Source organism: Chionomys nivalis, chromosome 15 (genome assembly GCF_950005125.1).
Source record: "Chionomys nivalis chromosome 15, mChiNiv1.1, whole genome shotgun sequence".
Taxonomy (NCBI): Eukaryota; Metazoa; Chordata; class Mammalia; order Rodentia; family Cricetidae; genus Chionomys; species Chionomys nivalis.
In genome coordinates this window covers 56,322,416-56,349,132 of record NC_080100.1, presented here as the reverse complement: position 1 = coordinate 56,349,132, position 26,717 = coordinate 56,322,416, and the positions used below count along the sequence as shown (strand labels likewise).

Sequence of the window (26,717 nt, the reverse complement as noted above, 5' to 3'; positions counted from 1 at the left end):
ACACTGAGAAGAAACAATTAATAAATGGGAACTCTTGAATCTGGAAAGCTTCTGTAAAGCAAAGGACATGGTCAACAAGACAAAATGATAGCCTACAGAATAAGAAAAGATCTTCACCAACAACACGTCAGACAGATGTCTGATCTCTAAAATACACAAAGAACTCAAGAAATTGGTCATCAAAAGAACAAATAATCCAGGAAAATAAAACAAAAACAAAACAAAACAAAACAAAACAAAACAAAACAAAACAAAAAAAAACAAAAAAAAAAAAAAAAAAAAAAAAAAAAACGGAGTACAGACCTAAACAGAGAACTTTCAACAGAAGAATCTAAAATGGTGGAAAGACTTAGGGAAATGTTCATCGTCCTTAGTCATCAGAGAAATGCAAATCAAAACAACTTGAAGATTCTATCTTATACCTGGTCAAGATCAAAAACACTGATGACGGCTTGTGCTGGAGAGGTTGTGGGGTAAAGGGAACACTTCTGCATTGCTGGTGGGAATACAAGCTGGTACAGCCCCTTTGGATGTCAGTGTGATGATTTCTCAAAAAATTAGGAAACAACCTTCCTCAAGACCCAGCAATACCACTTTTGGGTATATATCCAAAGGACGCTCAATCATGCCACAAAGACATATGCTAAACTATGTTCATAGCAGCATTGTTTTGTCATAGCCAGAAACTGGAAACAACCTAAATGCCCTTGACCAGAGAATGGATAAGGAAAATGTGGTACATTTACCCAATGCAGTACTACACAGTAGAAAAAAAATTAAGACATCTTGAATTTTACAGGTAAGTGGATGGAGCTAGAAAACATCATCCTGAGTGAAGTAACCCAGACCCAGAAAGACAATTATGACATGTACTCAATCATATGTGGTTTTTAAACATAAAGCAAAGAAAACCAGCCCACAAATCACAATCCCTAGACAATGAGGACCCTAGGAAAGACATATATAAATCTAATCAACATGGGAAGTAAAAAATGACAAGATCTCTTGAATAAATTTGGAGCATGGGGACCTTGGGAGAGAGTTGAAGGTGAGGGGGAAGGTAGGGAGGAGAGCAGAGAAAAATGTAGAGCTCAATAAAAAATTTTTTAAAAGAAGTAAAAATGCCCTAAAGATGTGCTCAGACTTAAGTCTGGTAGAGGTCTTTCCTCCATTGAGGTTCCCTCATTCCAGATGTATCAAGTAGATGTGTACTAGGTATCACACTATAGGACCTGGCTGTACCTCTCCTAAGCATATGCCTAAAGATCTCCATATTCTACTTCTCAAACACTTGCCTGTCTATATTTATTGACTCAACATTTAAAACAGCAAAACAATGGAATCAGACCTGATGTCCATCACCAATTGTGTAATAAAAACGTAGTTCCTAAGCACTATGAAACTATATTTACACATATAGAAAATGAATTATAAAGAGATCAAATAATTGATTTGGTAAAGGTTATATATTAAGTAGGGTAATTTAGACTCAGAAAGACAAATATTATATGTTCTTCCTTACATGAGATCCTAGCTTTTAACATATATATATATAGAAAGCATATACATGTATATAGTTTAAGATACACACACACATATATATGGATAGATGTAGATATGGGTCTGGACATGCATAAGCCATGAACCTCCAAAGGTGATAAATGACACTAAATATCAGGGAGCACAATCGTACACATGTGCCATGAAAGTAGAAAAAGAACTATTGTGTGCTTGGCCCAAGGGAAGCAGAAGAATAGAGGAAAAATTTGGAAAAAAATACAAAAATAAATTATATTTGATGATAAAACAGGGAAAATCAAAGAGTGATATATAGAGTATAATTTTTTAATTTATTTTAATAAAAACATTATATTCATGATTGAACAATGTAATAAGAGTTAGAATATCTATTCCAAAATTAGGAATTTTACCCTGGAATTTACTCTTCATTTCAAAATGCTGTTGAGGACAGAAAACCCTGTTACTTGATCTAAGATTGTAACTAATAAGACTCAGCCACTTTGTGTCTTGTGCTACAAAGACATGGGGTAAGGAATGTTCTAGTTCTACTCCATCCATGGTTACCATTACAAAAATAAATTACATCCCATGAGAAGAAGCTTTAAATATAACATTGCCCAATCTAATTAAATGTATGATGTAGAAAAAGGTTGATAACATAGATTAATTTAACTCATTACTTATAAAACATGAATATTTTGTATTATGTTAAGATTGTAGTTTGTTCTATATTTAATGAAATTACTAAGTAATACTTATGGTTCATATTTTATCATTATTCTAATAGAATTTGATATTGTTTAGAAACATTCTTCCACAAAAGACACAGTAGAATCTATACAAGTATCTTTCACCAAACAGTTAAATATATTATGTTATAGTCATAAACTGAGCAATTACTCTTTGGGCAACTACTCACTAAATATAATACAACCACTGTGTGTAACATGTTTCAGATTTTTAAAAAATGAGCCAATAAACTGATTCAGAGATTAACAGCTATTGCTGTCAAGACTGATAGCCTGTGTACAGTTACTGTACTCTTAAATTGAGAGGACCATGTCCTGAAGACTGTCTTCTGACCTCCTCGTATGCAACACAACATGTGTGCACATGTATGCTCACACAATAAATGTTAATAAAATGTAGAAAAGGTTCTATAGCATGGTCTTAGAATCTATTATATTATAAATAGCACATATTTGAAGAATTGTATGTGTTCTAAATTTTTAGTACAGTTTCTTTAAAATTTATTATATATGTACTTGAGTTAACTCAGATGATTTGATAAATATTTGATTTTCTATTGCAAACACTAACTCGCTATCACAGTTGTCTTTCTGCCAGCACATCTTAGCCAACATTAACATTTTTATATTCATCAATTCTGTGGTTTCCTTAAGTGGATTTTGTCACTGAGTTTTCTGCCAGCATTGCTGATCTTTTCCTTACATTGTAGGATTTTTTGGGTTTTTTTTTTTTTTTTTTTTTTTTTTTTTTTTTTTTGCTTTTAACACATTTGCTTTGTACATTAGGTCATTTGGTCATTTGTTCAGACTTAAGGAAATGAATTGAGGTTGAATTGAACAGTCTCTCAGACAGAATTAAGTCCAATGAGCAGGAATCTGATGGTATCTGTCCCCACTACTTGCAAAGTCAAATACATAATTCGGCCGCTCATAGAGAGAACAGATAATGCACAGAGAACAGATAATTTCAGGTCATTTTGGACCACATTAATCATTCTTACTACAGGGCAATTTATCTCTTTCATATTCAATTTTCCAAATATTATGACTAGATTAATTCTATTGAAAATGAATAACTGTCAGGGATAATTTCAATAACTTCTCATCTGTTTTATCCCTTGAAATGTCTTTCTATTTGACCATCAGTCATTTAAAGATACCTTTGGTTTAACTTCCTACCATCACTTTAACAGGGTAATGATTTTACAAAATGTCAATAAATTTAACCACTGGGTTTTATTTTCTCATCTCTATAATTGAATAACTACCTAAAACTATTTACTTATTCCCAATTATGATCACTATATGAAATTAATATATAACCATTACCCTTAAAATAAGGATACTGTCCTACATGGAAAACAAGCCTACAAATGATTTGGGGCTGTATTTAATTACTATGGTTTCTAGGCTACAGTGTGTCAGTGGAGAGTGGGAGGGGGTAATTCTGGAGACTAACTCCCCCTAAGTAAGTGACTGGGTAAGTTGTGAAATTAACCCAAGAAGATGGAATAAGTTTACATATGTGAAGAGGGTTGAGTGATTAAAAAAAACATGCTTTAGAACCATCAGAATATTTAATTGTATGTCCTTTTATGATATAATACTCCTTAACCATTGTTAACTAAGAAAACATATCTTTAATAAAAGCTGTAATATTATGTAGACTACACAAACTACTCGACTGTAAAGATTCTGAGACTTGTGGTTACTTTTAAAAATAAATTTTTTAGCCAACAGCAAATAGTAAAACCAAAGTTTCCATTTTATCTTTTATTCTTTATTTGTACCCTTTACTATTAAATTCACTGACGAGGGTATTTAAAATAATTCAGTATATAATTAGCTGTAAAGCCCATATGAGTTCTATTGCTGCCAAACATCAAAAATGCATGTTGTGATCCTTGTAATTAACCTACTCTGTTCACACACTATTGTTTGATGTGTTCTGAGTATTCTTAACAATTGCAGATGTAATTATTCACGCATCAAATGTCAGTAGAGTACTCTTTGTCTTTCAAGTATAATATCTTTCCTTTCTTGATCCATAACAAGTAATTAAATTTAGTTATAGAAATAATATATTTAAATATATAGAGATTTGTATAACAAAATGTAGGTGATCATTCAAAGCTTTCTTTTTACCCTATTAGTACTATTGTATAAGAAAACAGTTGAGCTTTATTGAATAACAAAAATGACTAAATTAAAAGGCTCTCCAACATTACTGTGTTTGGACATTTACCTTTGAATTCTTGTTCTGCTTCAGGTTCTAGAATAGAAATCTTTTCTCATATGGTAAACAAAATTAGATTCAGTCTTGTCCTAAAAAGTTCTATTTATAGGGAAGACTAGTAACCATATAAGACATGGGCATGCAAATGCTATGCATATGTGATTAGCTTTGAATATTATTACTATATTTACATGCATGCTGTATTATTACTAAGGACTTAAAATGCATGTGAAATTCTTTAAAAAGAGGAATTTTAGATTTAGTGTTTATTTTCCTTTCAAATATTGCATTCACTGAGTGAAATTCCTATAGCTCTGCAATTCCTATAGTGTCTAATTGACCTCTTCCTAGATTGCCTGAGACATTTTAGGAAAGTCTTTTTCGTACACTCAAACAAACAAGAAGATGGTAACTGAAATTCTGATACTTTTAGTCCTATTTTCATTGACCCAACAACCAAAAACAAAAACAAGGAAACAACAACAAATCATAAAACTTATGCTTTTCTTTAAATATTTCTTAAGTCTTTCCAAAAACAGCCTTATAAGCAATATAATCTCCATTACTTTTATGACTGAGTTTAAGTCTGAAATTGTTTGCTTTTTTATATCTTATAATGTAAGCACACCACACTTTTATCTGACATCAAACAGGCATAAGTAATCACATATGAACATTATCAAAACCTTTACTTCATTGCAGTTAAATATAAAATACTTAAAAATATCAGTAAATACTATTACATATGGAATAGCTAATTGCATAGGTACTTAAATGCTAAAAATTATACATTTGGAAAAATTAACTGGGTTTATGGCATAGTAAACAGAATTTCCTAGTCTCTATGAGTTGATCAGTATCTGCATAATAATGTTTGATGAAATAATAAGTGTCTACTTTATATTTCCTAATGTGGTTTCCCTATGAGATGTGAAGTCACATTGGCTACAGAATTGTTTGTAGTACATAAATTATCCAAGAACCAAAGCTCATTTAAAATCCTGAAATGTTAAAAGTACAAAAAGTACAGAGAGAATTGCTTAAAACACAAGAACGTACAAAAGTATTCCAGTGAAGAAACTCATGTGTTTGCATCAGAGGTTATTGTGGTAATATACAGACTATTCTGTTTGAGTAGTTATTGTACTGCACAGTGGGTACCTGAAGAAGAAAAGGGAAGAGTTTGGAGGGGGGCAGGGGTGTGTATGCAAGCAAAGGAGTCTTCCAGTGAAATTCTCCTGTTTCTTCTGTGTACTCTCCCACTTCTTATACATATGCACGTTAGATTGTCTACTTCAAAATCAAAGGAGTAGTTTTATTGTATTAATGCATACTGGAGGGTTCTGAGAGCCTGAGTTTGCATGCATTTTTGGTCTCAACTGTCTCAAATAATTTTAATGCATCCCAGCATGCATACTTTAACACAGCAACAGATTAGCATTAGCCTGAACAAAAAACTAACTAAACATTATAGAGTGTAGTTTTTCTCATCAGAATTCATGTTTTGTATGGGTTACTGGTTCCATAGGATTGTCAATTGTAGTTTCCATGTTTCTGTAGTTAACTAACCAAGTTAAAGTTTTAAGTGATTATATCCTTTTTCTCAATAATATACACATACAGTACTGATAAAAAATTTTATATAAAGTGATCATAGCTATATGCACATGAATATTTCCCAACTCATTTAATAATATATCTTAAACGATAACTAGAATGCAGCAATAAATATGGAAATAATTGCATAGACAGTAATAGGCTTGCAAAAATATTTTGTTTATAATGGAATTTATGTAAACAAATGTCTAATAAATCACTGTAAATGGCTTAGCATCCAGTGAGTTTTATTTATTTTTTCTTTTGAGACAAGCTTTCTCTGTGTTACAGTCCTAACTGCCCTGGAGACTAGGTTGGTCTTGAACTCACAAAGATCACCTCCCTCTGCCTCACAAGTGCTGAGATTAAAGGTGTATGCCATCACTGCCCAGCTACTGAACCTTCTTATAGAGATAGTATCAATTATGATTTTAAGTGGATTGATAACTAGTTAGGTTTCTATAGGTTTCCTCATTGATATATAAAGGAGAGACAGAGAAGAATCAATATGAAAGATATACTTACAGGCACTTTCTCAGAAAAAGCTGTTTCTCCCCACGCTGGCATCAATAGAGTTCTCATTACTCAATGCTGTTGGCAAATGGTGGCAGATCTTTTCTTCTCTATGGTGGAGCGTCAACAGTGGTACAGAAGAATTGTCTGTATTTTGTCAATCATGTTTTAAATAAACGCTGATTGGCCAGGCAGGAAATATAGGTGGGAAACCAGACAGGAAGTAGAAATGATGTAATGAGAACAAGGGAATTCTGGGAAGGAGGAAGTTGATTCCTCCCACTCCTGCCTAGATCACCAAACCAGCAGGATGTGATCTGCCCCACTGAAAAAAAAGTACTGAGCCACATTGCTAACATAGATCAAAAAAAAAAATGGGTTAATCAAGATGTGAGAGTTAGCAAGTGAGAGGCTAGAGCTAATGGGCCAATCAGCTTACAATTTATGGAGACCTATGTATGATTTTCTTTGGGCTAAACAGTTGTGGGGAACCGGGCGGGATAAAAACCACAACAACAAGCAGGCCTGACCCTTCGTGTTACAGTCAACCAGTATTAGATAGAAAGTAATTTGCTTCTGCACTAAACAAAAAGGTATTTCTACTCTGGACATTATTTTCTAAGCAGTATGGTATCACAACTATTTGCATGCAGTTTGAGATACATTAAATATTATATGAAATATAGAAATCAGTTAAAGTGTAATGAGTGTTGGATATCATTTTCTGCAGGAACTGTATCATTCTATATGAGAGACTTGAGTATCTAGGAATCAAACCTAACAAGGGGCATACTTATTTCTATACCAGGAACAGTGACTGTGGGTAAGAAAAGAGAGCAGATTTTGCTTTAGGTACCTTTAATTCAAACCTACTGCCATTTTCCTCCGATTTCAATAGCAAAGATAACAAAAATTGACAATATTATGAGAAAAAGTGAGAGAATCGCAATATATATTTCAAAGTGATTTTATTTTATTTTATTTATTTTTTCCTGCTTCTAACTTACTATAAAACTTCCACCAACTGGACCCATGGCTTCCTTCCAGTTAATCAACTTTGATGGTCTACTGCCATCATTTTCAGAACGTAGTATTCACAAAAGCCACCTGCAGAGCTTTTAAAAATGCAACAGTCTGGGATAACTCCCAAAATCCAAATTCAAATTCAAAAGATGTGCGGAACGTTGCAACATTTTAGCAAACACCAAGGGAGAGTTTGCTATACTTGATGAAAGAACAGTCTTTAGTTAATTTCTGAATGTCAGATGTTTCTTTACTGATTGTCTTCCTAACATCACACGAATTGCAGTGCATTTAAGAGTTTACGTGAGCAACACTTATTTTATCAGTTGCTTTGCTTAGTGCTTGTGTATTAATTTCCAGAACTAAACAAGACTGGCTGGGGTCAGATCAACATCTTTATTAACCAATGAGTTCATGATTGACTCTAAGGAGCAAATGGGAAGAGCACAAGTCACATGACTAGTATGACAGTACTGTCTATGATGCAAGTTTTTTGGAAATGACATTATTCAGACTACTAATAACCAACTTTAAGGTTTATTTTTATTCTTAGACTTGAGTTGCCACCTGTTAATACTTTTTGATGTTTTGCTCTGTGATATAATTAACCTACATAGAGCCTTTTCATACAACTATATAGCTACTAATTAGTTAAATGAACGAATATCAATATATGTGTCTTGGTGAACTTGCATATATTAAAATTATGTGTGTTACTTAACGAAACTTAAATATTGTTGGAAATCAAGTTAGAGGCTTCATAGAAATAAAACCCTGTACAATACTCTGCTCCTGGTAATTCTATGCTGTCCATTTGTGGTAAAGATACTTTAAGGTACGCCAAGGCCAAATATAAGTTGAGGACACTTCCTAGTATTTTTTATTTGTTGAGACAGGGTTTCTGTCTGTAACCCTGGCTGTCCTGGAATTTGCTTTGTAGACCAGGCTGGCCTCAAACTCAGAGAATCACCTGCCTCTGCCTCCTAATTGCTGGCACTAAAGGCATGTGCTGTCTGGTCTACTTTGTACTTTTTTAAACATTGGTTTTAATATCAAGCAGAACCCAACCACAACAATAACTATGTTTATATGTGCCTTTTGGGAACTTTCTAGAGGCTGTAAATCCTGGCTAATGTATTCAAAACAGACTTAAGAATCTTAGTAATTCTACTATTTCATCTTTGTATATAGCTGCTTCTTCATGCTCTGTGTAACTATAGGCAGGCTCCCACTTTTCTGTTTATATCCCTTCATTGCACAAGGCATAGGGAAGTCCCCAAAAGGACTTATCTCCTCACCCCCAATGTTAGATTTTGTTTCATTATTTTATTTCTACTTAGGCTTAAGCCCAGTCGAAAATATGAGGTATTTGGACAGTCCTTATTTTATGTCCCAATTTGTAAATGGTAATGAAAAAATTTCAATAGATTCTTTGTCGCTTCTTTTTCTACTTTTTCTGAGAAGGCACTGAATCGGCTTTTGCTGAACACAAGGTATAAGGAAAGACTACAGTTTTTCAGTCAAACTGATATCATCTCAAATTTAAATAGACAGTTTCCACAAATTTTGGAGTCTGTAGAAGCTGTGCAACCTCACAAATCTTCAACTATTGGTTGCCTTGAGAATTAAATTGTTTTAATAATGTAACATGAAAAACTACAAGTGTATTTATTTTATCCATTTAAATATCCAGATATTTGGAATGAACTATGTAACTCAAATCTTTCACACGTCTTTTTGACAATTTCCTACCAAAAAATTAGGAAATTACCAGTACTTTCTTCTGTGAATGTGTTATGGTATATTTTGGACATGATGAAGTGAAAACAGCTTTTTAAACATTTATATTTTCAATGTCATGTGTGTCAACCATGTTTGCTCTCCCTATTTCTTTATGTGTCAATGACGTAAGCCAAAATGGGTGTGGAAGGTACTGTAAGGACCCAAAGTAAGCTTGTTTCAAATGTAGCCAGTAGAGTTGGGACTTTAATGGAAAGAGTGGAGAACATGTCCTGGTTACACAAGATACATTGATTAACAAATCAAGTGGGGATAAATCTTGAATGGGAATAAAGCATTCAATTTAATAATTCTTTTATTTTAAAGCATGGTAAATCAAGTGGAATAGTATTAGCTTTTAACATATTATCCCATGGTAATATTCTGGGAAAATTGCTCCTATGCATAGAGCAGACACACCACTGCCCAGTATGTGTGTGGGAAAATAAAGGTAAAAAGGTAGATTGCATGAGAAATTAGGAAACTGCTCATGAGACTTCTGCTTTTCACTCTTATTCTTTCTGTGTTTCCTCCAAACATGCACACATTAGGTTACTGCATGTAGTCTCACTGCTCTCAAAAGCATGATTAACACTGTAAGAAGTTATGGTTTATATAGCCACATAGTAATACTACATGTCAATATTTCAATCCTTCTACAAATTAGTGCCGTTTAAAAGGATTCTGAGTAATTAGCTTGACAGAGAGGCCAGACATCAGTTCTAGGATTATGAAATACTGCAGTTGGATAATTTTTTCATATTATGATCTCCGCTTTTATAGTATCCATGTTTATCTTTATGTGGGCTGAAGAATACATTAGAAGATTATCTGGATGCAGGCTTTAAATTTTCTATCCATAAAGCTGGGTATCATAATTCCTACTCTTGGGGTAGGGGCGTGCTTGGAAAGTATAATCACTTCAATTTTGTGAGTTCAAGGCCAGCTTTCAATTCCAGGTCAGTCTTGGGCAGACAGTGAGAAACAAAGGAAACAAAGCATACATTCATGCCTTTCTCGTGGTATCATTTATCATTGCTGATCCTTGAAGTGTGTGTGGTCCATAGCAGTGACTGAATGTATATGCTTCAGTGTTTGGGTAAGAAGATGGGATAGGGAAATAAAAGACAGGGTATGCACAGTGAATGTGCACTAGAACTTTGTTTAGAAAAATTCAGCATGGTTTTGAATCAGTGGGTTTAATAAACATGTTCTATCACACAGAGTAAAAGTTGCTGCTGTTGATAAGATTTTTAACTGAATAGAAAATGAAAAGTGAATCCTTTGTTGGGAGTAATCCTGGGAGTTGTACTTATTTTGATTCCTGTCCTTCCAGTTGAAAGGCCTTATGAGCCACACTAGTAGATCTACTGACCCTTAAGTAAAAACATTAAAAAGGGTGAGATGGCGTCGCCATATCTCATGGGAGTAGCAAACATCATAAAACTAGCACGGTGACTAGGCAAAGACCCAGCAAAGCTGAGTTGCATGATGGCTGCCATGCCACCTTTGGTTTTTTGGTTTTTTTGTTTGTTTGTTTGTTTGTTTTTTTGTTTTTTAGATACAGGGTTTCTCTGTATCTTTAGAGCCTGTCCTGGAACTCCCTTTGTAGACCAGGCTGGCCTCGAACTCACAGAGATTCGCCTGCCTCTGCCTCCCGAGTGCTGGGATTAAAGGCATGCGCCTGGCTGCCACCTTTGGTTTTGATCTCCATGTGTTCCATGCTTGGGAGTGTTAATATTTGTACAATTGGGAATATAGGATTGATGGAGATTTTCTTATGACTCATGTATGCCTTCCCCCAGGAGCACATGCTTCTACGTTTCCCCAGGAAAATCCTGAGCATGCTACCACTTCCTCTTTTAGAGATATTCTTATCTATTTGAAGGTCTTCCTTACACCTTGGAAGTTGTGATGTACATTTAGAAGCCAGAGATCTCTCTATGATGCTCTGAGATATTATTATAACATCTACTCCTGTCCTTGCTCTGGAACGAGATAATCCAAACAAAGTAAACTTTAAAAGGTCAACATTATTTTCTCGGCTAGAGGAGTTGGCGAGAGCTCACATTACAAGTCTCTTCCTTTTATACACTCAAGCAATTCTGTGGCATATACAATAACAAAGGTATATTATCTTAAATTACCTTAGCCCACAGAGGAACTTGTATTGATGAACAAAGAATGGTGTGGACAGATGATAAAAGAAAGAGGTGCCTCTCTTTCTTATAAAAGATAGCTCATGCAGGACCCCTCTCTGTCTTATGACCAAGGAACAAAAGAATGCTAGGATTAGAGAGAAATATTAATTCTATAAAGATATAAAATGTAAAACATTGTATTATGCTAGTTGAATAATAACTGCTGTACTTTTGACCTAAGTACTTTTCATGTACACTCTGACCATTAAGAGTTAATAATACATTGCTCACTCAGACGTGGCAATCTGCACATACTAGCTTGGAGATTTCTTTTTTCTATCTAGCATCTTTGAAGACATAAGAGCTACCAATCTGAAAACTGGCTGTCATATGCTTCTAAATTTTTTTAGATTAGGTTATGGGGTTAATGAGTAAAAATGATTATAAAGGATAACTCTGTTTATCAATGATGACTAATCTTATGACCCCAGATGTGCAAGAGAAAAAGTTAAACACATGTCGAGAAACAAAAATGCTATGATCTATGTTTTGGGTCAACATGCATCTCTCCCCACTTACCTAATTATGTAAAGATAAAGAATCATTCTGACTGCTAGTTATTCAGCCTGAAGAATCTCATCACCACCGTGGCCTGGCTTACTTCTTCCCTTGCCTACTCCTTGCCCCTCTTTGGAACCTGTTAACTACTGGGGGCCCATTCCCAGCATCTATATGTTATACATGACTAATACCTTGAAAAACCGTTTAAAACTTCATGAACTAAGTTAGAACAATAAAATTGTCCTTTCTAATAAATACGTACATTAAATAATGCATACATTTATTTGTATTTCCTCTAGTTAATTATATGCAATTAGACGATTAAAAATTGTAGTCTATGCCAAAATTATTAGGCTTGGCTAGTAGTGATTATTTGAAAATATGCAGCATATTAATGTTCAGTTTTTTCTCTCTTTCTCCCCTTCCCCTACCACTGCCCACTCCATCCCCCTTTTTTGTCTACTTCATCTCCATCCCTTTAATATAGCATCAGATGAAGAAGAGCCTACTTCAGCAGGTAAGCTTCCTACATTACAAAGACTTGTTTTTCTATTTACTAGTCTATCAATGGAAAATTGACCTCAGTATCTGAGTATTCACCTAGCTATAGGATGAAGTTACTGTAGCCTCCACAGCATCCACAAATGATGTTTAAGTCAAGGATGATGGTACACCTCTAATTCCAGTCCTTAGGAGTCTGATAGAGGACATCATGAGTTCCAGGGCAAAGTGCCCTTCTCAACAAATTCCAAGTCAACCTGGATTACATATTATGATTCTGTCTAAAATGAGCAAGTGAACACACACACACAAAAAAAGGTCCAACTTTTTGAAGTATATTTTGTTTGTGTTTTGACCAGAAAATTAGCTGTTTTGTTTGCATTTTTACTTTATAGGCATGTTATACTAAGTTAGTTTAAATAATGTTGTCTCAGAAAATTTTGTGGAAGAAGAAAATAACCTCAAATGAGCTATTACACAGGAAATTATAGCAACACCAACATTAAAGAATGTGGAAACATAGAAAACTGCAATACTGAAATAAATGCTTAAAAATAATGAAGGTAAAATGTACCAATTAAATCCCAAAAGAGAAAAAAATATAATCTACTGAAATATTCTCCAAGGCATTATATTGTATTGTAAATATAGCTACAACATCAAGCATGATATTTCAATTTAAGAATGAAAATTATGTGGTTGACTAAGTCACCTATTTAAATTTTTTTAATGCACATATTCTTAAATAATGATCTTCTATCTTATAGCATGATTTTGTTTTCATCTAACTAATTGGGATTTTTAAGCACAGTGTAAATCCTGAAGTGACTATCATAGAGAGTGTCAATGTCTGCATTGGTAGAAGGGAATATGGGCTTCTCAACATGTTTCCAGGAATATGAGACAGACCAAAGAGAAACACTAGGAAAAGAAAACACAATTTCATGGACATATTGTAGATACATTGCACTTAATTGGCAATTAATAAACCACCAGAATGCCAGACAAGTAGCTTCCAAAAATGAGGCCTGAGATGAAGTCACTGAAGGCTCTGAAGAGGAACAGTCTGATGAGGTCAGCACTAGAGAGTTTTCTCCTATGGAATGGAGGAAAGAACTTAGGGTTGAGGAATAAAGCAAGGAAATAGTTCCCAAAGCTAAAGTCAACTTTGGTTTATTGCATGACAGAGATGATTGTAGCTCTGTGCTTAATCTTGATTATCAATATGATTTTACTGAAAAAAATGCCTAGAAGATGCATAAAACACTCCCCTGATAGAGGCTGCATCCAGAGAGGTTTCAGTCACATAGGAAAACCCTGACTGGTTAGTTCCAATAAGCTCCCAGGGAAACTGAATGGAAAAACCAAACAGAAGGGAAATGTCTCTCTTTCCTAGACATGAGATGAGCCACTCCACCATCAAGTCCCACATTTATGGACAACAAATTATGTAACCAATTGCTGTGGGACAATGTTTTTTTATCCTGTCACTTGTATTATTTTCAATAAAATGCTGATTGGCCAGTAGCCAGGCAGCAAGTATAGGCGGGGGCAACAGCAAACAGGCAGGAAGTAGAGGCATGGCAATGAGAATTCTGGGAAGAGGAAAGAATCAGTTTGCAGTTGTCACCCATACGCAAAGGAAACCAGGCACAAAGCAAGCAAGATGTGAATGCATCAATGAAAAAATGCCAAGCCACATGGCTAACGCAGACAAGAATTATGGGCTGATAAGTTATAAGAATTAATTAATAAAAAGACTGAGCTACTGGGCCAATTCATTTATAATTAATGTAGAACTCGGTATGTTTCTTTGGGACTAAATGGCTGCAGGACTGCGTGGGACAGAAACCTCAGTCAACATTCAAAGAATAAATAGTTCTTATCTTTAAAATATTTTAAAAGATTTATTCATTTATTTACTATATATACAGTGTTCTACCTGCATGTATGCCTGCACAACAGAAGAGGGCACCAGATCTCACTATAGATGGTTGTGACCCACCATGTGGTTGCTGGGAATTGAACTCAGGACCTCTGGAAGTGCTCTTAACCTCTGAGCCATATCTCCAGTCCCTAAAATATTTTTTTAAAAATGGACTTTATCATGGTGTGAAAGTCTAATTAGCACAATGATTCTGTTGGAGCTTATGGATGAGGTGCAGTCCGTTCTATTCATCAAAGAAATTTTGCTCAGCTGCATGGCCTTTATGGTTTCTACTTTTGTGTTAATCCAGGGAAGGATTGTCCTGTAAGAACAGATAAAAAAAAGATCAAAATAAGATGTTTATGGCAAAATAATTAATATATGCTATTTATTGATAAATTGCAATGATACATGAATGCTATATAACATAGCATACATTACAAATGTCCCCATCAGTGATTTCAGGTAAACCCACAGGTTGCTTCAATTTCCCATCATTAGAATGCTCTACACTAATTTGGATGAGGAAAACTCCTTTACATTTCTCCTACCCCAGTTGGCACTGCACACTTGTTCTCATCAGGCCTGTGAAATTCACATGACTGAAGAGCAGGTTCATAGATTGTTGAGCCTCTTCTATCTAATTTATGACCTTATTTTGCCTCAACTTCAAAACTGTTAAGTTGAGATGTTTCTGTACAGATGACTTTGTATTCCCAAACCATAGTTTGATTTATCTTTGAGTATTAATCCTTACCTTGTCCTCCACTTTCTAGACCCAGCTAATCTAATTTCTGCTGACATATCACATTTTGATATTATTATCTGTGAAGTTTGTTGTTTCCACTGCAAAATAATTTTGTCTTTGAATCATAAGTATTAATTATAATGAAGTATTAACTATCTTTAGCTGATTTGTTGTTTATTTTCTTTTTAAAACATATTCTTTTGAAAAAATGAAACCAAACATGTTTTCCCTCTTATTGTTTAATTTACTTTAGAATTATCTGAACATTACAGAGTTTATGATGTAATATATATATATATATTTAAAATATATACAAATTTAAAATATATACATATATTTGCTTTCAACTATATATAATGGGCTCTTTTAGCAATTTCCTAGTACACAGTTTAATACGATTGGCTGCTGTGCTCATGCTGTATAATCCCTCTGTAGATGACCATTCTCTAAAACTGATATAGAAGCCAATCCAGCCAATGCCCCAATAATCCTTATTCTATTAATGGTTTATACATATGCAAATATTTTAATTTCACACATATCTGACATGATGTGTGCAGGTGTAGAATTACCCATGTTGTTTCAGATGTCAAAAACTCTTGTTAAGTGTGATTAGCACTCCACTGTATGTATTAGTATATGTGATAATTTCCTTCTCTACTTTTCTATGGATGAACACCAAGATAGTTTCCATACCTTAGCTATCATAATGTTGCAGTGAACATGGTAATTAATGCATATATCTCTATGAGATGATGGTTATACATTGGATATACAACTGGAAGAGACATTTGCCTTAGTAGTTTCATTCGTTTGAGGAAATTTCATAGTGTCTCACAGTAACTCCAATATTCCCAGGAGAAATCAAACAGGATTCCATGAACATTCCCCTGACAGACAGGCAAACAGACAGACAAACACACATGCACACAACTAAGAAGCCCATTCCAAATAAATTGAAACACATAAATAAAATTCTTGAAACACATAAAAGTCCTAGAAGTAAATTGAGCAACAGACTGGATCCTGGACATGTGACCTGGAAATGATGGTTTGGGTATCACAATAAAACTCAGACAGCAAAAGAATTAAACAATTTGAGCACACCAAACCACAAACCTTTCCTAAAGAAAGCAATCATGGCCCTGAGAAAGCATCCAGTGAGCGGGATGTAAGACTTGTAACACCTGGCATGAACTTAATTTCAGAAAAAGAAACCCACACAATACAGTGACAAATCCCAAAAGAATTGGTTAAAAACTAGACAGATGTATTTTGTGGACCGCTCTGCAAATCTGGTGGAACAATGCCATGGGAAAGGAAGTAAATGTCACTGATCATGAAGGAAATATAAATCAAAATGACAATAGTTCATCACTTAAGGTGTGTTAGGGATGCTTTTATCAAAAAGCTATGAAAGTTCTTGGCAGTGAGAACTATATTATAGGTTTTTTTTTTTGTAAAACCTACCCTCTTCTCTATTTGTTTGTAAATTTAAATTTTCATAACTTAAACAAAACTCTGCATATTTGACATTAGGATTTATGATAGTGGCACTACCTGGATTCAAAAGCATACACCTTTGAAATAAATGATGCTTACTACTTTAGCACTGACATTGTTTCCTTAAAAATATTTAAAATATTTTTAAACTATCAGTTTAGCTATTTAGTAAGCACACTTTATCACATATAGTTTACACACATATATATGAAAAGTTATAGTTTTGTTCTATCAAATAAAAGGTTATTAATAAAACACTGTATACCTATACCAAAGCACAATGATTAGATATATTTTTCTCTAATTTTGAAATATTCATTATTAGTCCTACAAAACCATTTGCTTCTGTTTATGGTGATGTCTTTTTTTAAGCTATATAACATTTATTTTAGGTCTGTTTTTTATTTTCTTGTGGAGTTTAATTCTACTTGGCTGACTTTGCTCAATTATTCTAAATCTCATACATTTCAGAAAGAAATGATATCTTACCCGACTATTTCCTAATGAGCAATAGCTGCTTCCTCATTTTGATCTTTGTACTTTATTTCCTTGGGGCCTGAGATAGAGCTCTGCATTCTTATTCTTCTTTCTCTTCTATTTGTCATGAATTTTCTATAATCCTTTGTAGAGAAATACATATTTTCTCCATTGCCTGTAGGAACTTTACTAATTATTTTATCAAGAATGGTCTTGTTCATAAATATATTCAAAAGAGGCTTAAATATTAAAACCTAATTTATAAAATCCAAAGTTTTTTTGCTACAGTTTGTACAACAACGAAGAAGCAATTATCTCTAGATTCTAGGAGAAATGAGGAGAGATCATAGCTTCTAAAGATTTAATTCAACTAGTCCTCCAAGGCACTAATGTAAAAGATCATAGAATGAAACTTTTCTACTGATTATTGTGTAATAATAATGTTGAGATATTGGGAAACAATTGCAATTTTCATTCTTGTTACATGTACATAACAATTTTTCATATATTACTTGGGTAAACTTTGTGGTAAATCAAGAAATAGCTTAATCTCTAGAAATGTTTTATAATTAAACCACCAAAGAAATAAAATTATCCTTAAACTATAAAGATATATACATATCTTCATCACCATATTTATAATTACATACAGCTAGGTAGGTCATGTACCATTATTTCCTCAAAATTTACAAAATTAGAACAAGCAGATAAAATCTTATCGTTAAGTAAATTCTCTTAAGATACAGTATAAACAATGCTTATTTTCTGTGGCATGTTTATGTATCTCAAAATGCATCCATTCAAAATAGTCATGTGTTGTGATATGGTGTTCAGCTACAAGAAGCAAACTTTCTACTTGAAATTATTTATGACTTATTTGCTACACATCCATATATAAGAACACTAATTTGCATAGTATATTATTATACATGAGATGATATATCTATATTTTTACACATGATAATTTATATTCCATTCCACACTTAATACTTTCTTTTGCTTTTAATTTATTTTTCTCTCACACAGTACATCCTAATCACAGCTTTACCACCTCCGCTCCTTCATTATCCACAGTACCTCACTTTTCTGGCAAAACAGAACAGGCCTTCCATGGATAGTAACCAAACTCAGCATAACAGTATGCAATAAGACCAGACACAAACCCTTCCTATAAAGTCTGGGCAAGGCAGCTCCATAGGATGAAAAAAGTCCCAAGAGAAGGCAAAACAGTCATAGACAGCCCTACTCATACTGTTAGAAGATCCACAAAATTCCCAAGCTAAACAATGACAACATACACACAGACGACCTAGCACAGACTGATTCCATGGTTGCTGCCTCAGTCTCTGTGAGCCCTGTGAGCCCTACTGAGTTGATTATGTGGGCCATGTTCTCCAGTACCCTCAACTCCTCTGGCTTTTACATTCCTTCCTCCCATTGTTTTGTGGGGTTCATTGATCTCCAATTAATATTTGGCTGTGGTGTATCTGCATCTGCTTCTATCAGCTTCTGGAAGAACCGTCTCTGATTACTCTTGGGTTAGGTACCAATTTATGAGTATAGCAGAATGTCATTAGGAAGGAATCATTGACTTCTTTTTCCCAGGTGTGTTTAGTTCTATCTGAGGTCTATGAACTGTTCAGCCTCTGGTTCCTGGCGATTCAGAAAATATTTCTGGCTTGAGCTCCCGCTTGTGCTGTGAGTTTCAAGTTGGACTCGTCATTGGTTGGTCACTCCTACAAGCTCTGACACCATTCCCCTACCACATCTTGGAGGCAGGATAGGTAGTGTCTTATCTGTAGCTGTGTTGGTATCCCAGTTCCAATACTGGAAGCCTTGTCTATTTACAGAAAATGGCCATTTCAGCCTCCAAATCTACCATTGCTGGGAGTGCTCACTAGAACCATCCTCATAAGTTACAGTAAATTCTACTGATTTTACCCAATTCTAGTCAGCTCTCTTCCAACATCCTTCCCTCCTCAACCTCATCCCTCATGTTTCCATCCACACCAAACCCCAATCTACCAACAAAATCAATAGATCTATTTCATTCCCCCACAAAAAAATACTTTTTAAATAGTTAATAAGGAAAAATAAACATGTGATTTTCTAAATCTCTCTTTTCCTGGTCAATCCGTATCTAAACCTATACTTATATATCAAATGTTATAAAGGAAATTAAAGAATAAAGTTATATAAGATTGATATTTCAGTCTTTTCCATATTTCTAAATATGGCATGAAAAATAGAATAGTCACTTTTCGAACAATGTGTCATTAAGTGTGCATATGCCTGCATGAAAAGAGAAGAAAAGAAGTTCTTTAACAGCTATGTGATTTTGTTGAGTTGCTGAATGAAAAATAGATGGCCCAATAATGACACTAAATTTTTACTTTGTCTTTCCCTCTTAAGTTCACTTCAGGCTTCTGCATTATAAATACAAATATTTACACAGAACATGAATATTTATCTTAAAACCTGTTTCCATCCTGGTGTGATCTATCTGGCAGTAGCTAATGAGACCCTATGCACCCTTACCTATGTCCATTAGAGGAAAAGAAATGATACTAAAACTCTTCACTTTTATTTCTTATTGAAAATATTTGTTTTTCTAAAATGTATCATGGTCAAACTCACACCCACACTCCTCCCAGATCATCGCCATACCCCACCCACCTGTTCACACCCACACTCCACCCATATCATCACTATATCCTACCCGCCTGTTCATAGTCATACTCCTCCCAGACCATCGCCATACCCCACCCACCTATTCACACCCACACTCCTCCCAGACCATCGCCATACCCCACCCACCTGTTCACACCCATTCTCCTCCCATATCACCACCATACCCTACCCACCTGTTCACACCCGTACTCCTCCCAGACCATCACCTTACCACACCCACCTGCTCATCTTCACGCCCTTGAATATAGTAACTGTTTTTTTGCAGTTCTGAAGGTCAAGTGTAATATGAGTTGTTAGGTTCTGGAGGAAACATATTTTCTTGGCAATTGATTTTTGTGTTTTTGGGTTTGAGTTTAGGAATCTGGAATTTTGATGATTGCATTGATTCTACGTTTTGAGGTCTGGTTTTGTCTTTGTTCGGTTGGTGTTCTGTTTCTTGGTTACTCTCTGGATCCTAGGCAAGTGTGAGGGCTGTGGGGTCACTGGTAGTGAACACTTCTGCAGGTCAGTGGCTGGCAGAAAGAAACAGAAATGGAAAAACTGATAGGGCCTGCAGGAAAGAACTAAATAAATTGACTACACACAAAGAGACAAAGTTCCAAGGGAGTTGAGGTGTTGGGGAAAGAAGGCTCCTTCAAGTAGGCTACAGCAGGACAGAGAGGATATCTGAAGAGAAAGGGATGGACTGATTAAGGAGACCATGCGTCTTTAACAAGAGATTGGGTCTTCAGTGAAGTAAACTGGTGTGGGACAAGGGACTCCCACAAGAAGGCTGCTACAAAGCTGAGCATGAAACTGGAGAGATCAGATGGAAGATAAGAAAGATATTGAAATCGCTTCACTGAGACCAAGCCTGGCCTAACAACTAGGAGGCCCTGGTAAAAATTGTTGCTGTGCACATCCTGCCAACAAAAGGAATGGAGCTGGTCTCTAAGCGAAGGCTGGGAGATTATGGAGGAAAAGGGCTAAGTCAGGGCCACAGCAAGATATGAAGTCTCCAGGGAATAATGATTTTCCTTGCCTTAAAATGGCTATCCCATGAATACTTTTATTGGGAAGATTTAATCCCTTCTGACGTTTCTGATTAAGGTGGTCATCCTCTCTTCCTCTAGGAAAACCAGGTGAGGACATCTTTCCCTGAGAATTATAAGCTCTGTACCAGAGGAGGTGTTTGTCATGTACCAGAATTAGGTTGCTCCTCAAAAACAGAAAAGGGAATGCGTAGGTCAGTGATTGCTAAAGTCAAGCCGAAGTGCCAAAGTCACTGCGGTGGTTTGAATGAGAGGTCCCATAGGCTCATAAGTTTAAATACTTAGTCCCCCATTGGTGCAACTGTTTGGGAGGAAGTACGTGATGTGGCCTTGTTGAAAGGGATGTGTCATGGAGAGCTAAGATTTCAAAGGCCTTAATCATTACTTGACAGTTGTATGACCTCCATCATATTCTTCAGTCTGGTGGGGAGAAACTGAAGCCAGTGAAGCCCACCTTAAAGCAAGGCCACACAGGGACTTCCTGTGTGGTTCTCAAGAGTGAGCAAATAGTCGTCTTGGAACTGGGTGGAGCATAGAAAATGCCCAGCAGGTTTTAGACTATTTCAAGGGGATTTTCATATGTCACATCATTCTTCACGCTGAAATAAAGGGCACCTTCTTATGTTCTTCGACAGTTCACCCCTCCAGGCTTTCATGGTTTTATGCCCTGTGTTTCAAATGTCAACGTTGATTTGAATCTCGGTCCACCTTACGCATTAGTTTCTTTAATTTTGTATCAGCTGACATAACCAAAAATGCATTGGATTTTTTTTCCTGTTAGTTGCTACTGAAATGCCACCTGCTATAGCTATAATAAGTGTTACATAGTAAGTACTTCATAGATTTTTGTGGTTTGTTTAAGTCAATGACAAATTAAGTCATTTATGCAGCTTTAAAAAACATTGCTTATTCAAGAAAGCAGTTTCCTTTTCATGGGAACTTAGAGGTTTGCAGAAAAGATGATAGATACATTACCTTGATGAAAATACAAAGGAAATAATAACATGATTATTGCTTGATACAAATTTTAAACATGCTTTAAGTTGCTATTTCAACTCTTTAACCGAATAAAAGGGCCATTATATTGATCTTTATTTTTTGCTTTTGTTGCAGCAGAATACGCTTTTTGTCAGTATTCTTTCAGTTAACAATGCTAATAATGTGGCCATTGTTAATATTTGCTAGCAGGAAATCAAGGCACTGAAACATGACAGCAACCAGCAGGTTTCTGATGCTGGGAACTGATAAAGAGGATTGCATCAGGAAACAGAGGCAGCTCAAAGATGAGCTCTGCCATGCAGGGCCTCAGGAGATTTTATATTCAGTTAATTTCTGAAATTAGAGGTCCAGGAGGATAAAGAAAGAGAAGTTTCATTGATGAGGGGTGATAGCTACAATTATCTGTGAATGTAAGGATGAGATTGATGGTGTAGCTAGGAATTATAATGGCCTGGCAAAGTCATGGTAACAGATTCACTTGTAAGATCCATGAGCTCACTTCCCAGAAATCTGACTTTAGTACCTGAAATAATGAATCCTCCATGTGTGGGCCTCAAGTTTGATTAGAGAACTGTAGATTACCTCCAACATGTGAGTGCCCCTAATTGAACCATTATGAGTATTTTGTCATGCTAGGCATTGTTATGGTTAGCATATGTCAGAGCTGGGTAGGACTATTAACTGCTTTCCCTCTTTTGGAAGATTGTATGGTATTTTCTGGAGGCCAGAATGAAGGAAAAAGGAAGTCTATAAGGTTTGGTTCAGCTTGAAAACTCAGAGTCCTGTGGCTTAAGCATGTGGTGTCTTCAGCAATACGAGTGTACCATCAATCCATGAGAAGCAATGAAGGGTAACAGATACAATCTGGATTATTTTGGGAGTCTCTTAAACTACCCTAAGCAATAATTCTGAAGTATATTTCCCCTGCCTACGATTGGGATTTTTTTTAGTCTGTGGTTCTTGTGGAGCCACATTGTCGGGGATATTGGCACATCTCCCTTTAAGATTTTAGATAGATAGATTAAAAAGATTTTAGATATATATCTATCATATATATGACAAATAGATAGATTATAGATAGGTATTATATTATATCATTATTATACATCATAAATATAATACTTAAGCATATATTATACTTACAAAATATATATACTTACATATATATATGTGTGTATGTGTATGTGTGTGTGTCCACTTACCAGGAAGTTAAGACAGATGGAGGAGGGGGAGTGACAAATACCCCAACTGTTTGATAAAAATCTCAAGGAATCTTATTCTTTTAACTATATTCTCAAAACATTTTTTGAAAAAAGAAAGAAAAATGTATCAGTTCAAACAAGGTCTTCTTACACTGGAATTCATCAAGATTAAATGATGTCTTCCACAATTACTCAGAATTATACATCTCTATGAAATAAATTCAAATAAAAATGCCTGTTAATTTAATGTAGAGATGTTTAAACATCATTGTTTCTAAGTTTGCACAAAGGTTCTTCAGAAAGTATGAACAGTAATTTCTCAGGAATAAAAAAATAAGAAATAAGACTTCAGCATTTGTTAGTAAAAGATTTTTGTCTTATCTTGCTTATTATTCTTAGATATTGTGATACTGGCCTTAGAATGAAGTCCTCAAGTCTCTTTTAGTGCTCAAGTTAATGTCAGAATGTATTGGAGTAATTGTGGAAACTCTCATACTAGAAAAATAAAACTGAAGTGAACGGCATATTTTAACATTCTGGGTTGTGTATTTTTTCAGTACAGAAACCACTGAAATGTCTGAGTCATGTTTAGTTTCTAAAAACCTGTCACCATCCCTATTTTGCTGTTCTCTTACCAGAATGTTCAAGTAAGCTGTCGTACTTGGGAGATATCTAGGAATATATAGATCTGTAGAACAAAGAGATTAGCATATTATTAATCAAATGTAATTCTCATAATCTTCAGTTTCTTTTGGTTTGTATCACCAATGAATGCTGTCTTCTTTCTGGATGCTTGCTTAAATGGAGGTGGCAACGAGATGAAACTGTCGATGAATGTTTGATTTCATTTATATTTGGATAATTAACGGATCACTAAATGTGGTTCTTTAAGGTATTCTTTCAAGTGAACTAGTAAAACTCTGTGCCTGTTTTCTGTTGTGCTTGTTTTGCTGTTGTTTTCATTTATTTATTTTACATCTCGACTGCAGCCTTCCTTTTCTCCATCCTTCCCACCCAGTCTCTCTCCCCCATTCTCCCTCTTACATTCTCCAATCTCCTTCTCCCATTTCTCCATGCAGGAATGGGCAGGTCTCCTATGAGTATCAATAAAACATGGCATGTCAAGTTGCAGTAAGACTGAGCTCCTCCCATATATTAACGCTGAACAAGGAGACCCAGCATGAGAAGTAGGGTCTGAAAAGTTAGTAAAATTGTTGGAGAAGTACCCTGTTCCCACTTTTTAGGAGTCACATACGATGACCCAACTACCCAGATGTAATATATGCAGAGGGCCTAGGTCGGTCTCATACTGCCTCCCTGGTTGTCAGTTCAGTTCTTGCGAGCCCCTATGAACCCAGATTAGTTCTTTGTGTGAGCCTTCCCATGGTGTGCTTGACCTCTCTGCCTTCTCCAATCTTCCTCTGCAGGATTCCTGAACTCCACCTAATGTTTGGGTGTGGGTGTCTGCATCTGCCTTCATCAGTTTCTGGATGATGTCTCTCTTATGAGAACTGGGCCGGGCACCATTCTTGTCACAGGTTAAGGCCAGTTCAGGCTACTAATATACTATTTGTTAGGATTCTAAACTGGGATCCTCCCCATAGACACCTGGGCGATTACCTTGAGACAGACTTCCACCTGATTTCAAAATGTTCCCCAGTAGTCCCCCTCAACATTCTCCCGCTCAGTGCCTACCCAACCTGATCAATCATTTGACCTTCTCATTCTGCCCTTAGTCCACTCACAAAATCTCTTTCATTTCCCTGATCCAGGGAGATCTGGGTGTCCCTCCATGAACTTCCCTTGTTACCTAGTCTCTTTATGTCTGTGGATTGTATAGCATAGTTGTTCTTTATTTTCAGCTAATGTTCACTTATGATTGAGTACATACCGTGATTATATTTTCTAGGTCTGTGTTACCTCACTCAGGATGATTTTTTTTTCTTTTTCAATTCATATGCCATCAAATTTCCCAGTGTCCTTGGTTTTAACAGCTGAGTAACACTTCATTGTGTAAATGTACCGCATTTTCTTTATCCACTTCTTGGTAGAGAGACGCCTAGGTTGCTTCCACGTTCTGGCTTTTACAAATAAAGCTACTATGAACATAGTTGAGCACGTGTCCTTTTGGTATGATTGAGCATCCTTTGCATATCTGCCCAACATCGGTATAGCTCAGTCTTGTAGTAGGTTGAGTCCCAGGAACTGCCACACTGACTTCTAAAGTGGCTGCATGAATATGCAATTCCATCAGCAATTTTGTATTGTTCTCCTTGCTCCACATCCTCTCCAGCATGATCTGTCACTTGTGTTTTTGATTTCAGCCATTTTGACATGTGTAAGATAGGATCTCAGAGTTGTTTTGATTTGCATTTCCCTGTTTCCTAAGATGTTGGACATCTCCTTTTCTTGACCATTTAAGATTCATTTGTTGAGAATTCTATTTAGATCTGTACTCCATTTTTTAATGGATTTGTTTGGTTTATTGATATATAGTTGCTTGGGTTCTTTATATATTTTGGAAATCAACCCTGTCATATATGGGGTTGGGGAAAATCTTTTCCCATTCTGTAGGCTGCCATTTTGTGCTATTGATGATGTCCTTTGCTTTACAGAAGTTTCGATTTCATGAGACCCCATTTCTTTCCAACATCGACGCCTGTGCTGTGCCTAGTTTTAATGCACCTTCATAACTGTATTTCCCCAGAAGAGGTAGAACAACCTCCTCCACTGTATTTTCTAGATGCCCTGCACATTGTGGCTAAAAAGTTTAATTCATTTTTGGCTGTTACAGAATGCTACACATCTGCAGAAAAAAGAATCACCATTTACACTCATCTCTTGTTCTGCATTTCTTGTCTGTTTGTAACACACAGTGATTTCTCACTTTCCAATTCTGAACTTATACATATGTTAGAAATGCTTTCTACAAAAGGTGACTATGGTTAGCATGACTGCAATAGGGGTTTATTTTCTCTGAAATCACAGATTTGCTTCCTGATTTTTACATAAAGTGCTTCTTTGAATAGGAAAGAAGGAGTAAATTAGGGGTTTTTAATAAAAGATATTTATTTTTATTTTATGTGAATTGGTGTTTTGTCTGTATATATGTCTGTGTGAGGGTGTAGGGTCCCCTGGAACTAGAGTTATGAGCCACAATGTGGGTATTGGGATTTGAACTCAGGACTTCTGGAAGAGCAGTCAGTGTTCTTCTGAATGATCTCTCCAGCCCTTGGAAATAAGAGTTTGAAGGAGGCAATAACTTACATTAACCAAAGTACTAGAGTGCCTTCATATATGAAATGTAAATAAAACTTTTCCTTTATATAGATTGGGGACACATTCAACATCATGATTCATCCCTACATTTCATTCCCAGAACTGCAAATGGCAGCATGAAAACCAGTATCTCCTACATGATTAGGCAACTGTCCATAGTGCATAACCTACTTCATAGTACCTCTTGCAGGTACATTCTCTAGCCATTGTGAGAATTACAATTAGTAGGCCTTCCCAATT

General features: G+C 35.5%; 1 protein-coding gene across 2 annotated transcripts in view; it reads left to right on the top strand.

Moving 5' to 3' along the window:
- The window catches only part of Edil3 (EGF like repeats and discoidin domains 3), a 459,665-nt gene that overhangs the window by 142,446 nt on the left and 290,502 nt on the right, over nucleotides 1–26,717 (top strand). Inside the window, exon 3 of one of the 2 annotated variants that reach the window (XM_057789992.1) lies at nucleotides 12,607–12,636. The exons of the other annotated variant lie outside the window; for it this stretch is intronic. Coding sequence (XP_057645975.1) covers nucleotides 12,607–12,636 — 30 coding nt within the window. The remainder of the gene's footprint in view (nucleotides 1–12,606; nucleotides 12,637–26,717) is intronic. 2 annotated transcript variants of the gene reach the window in all.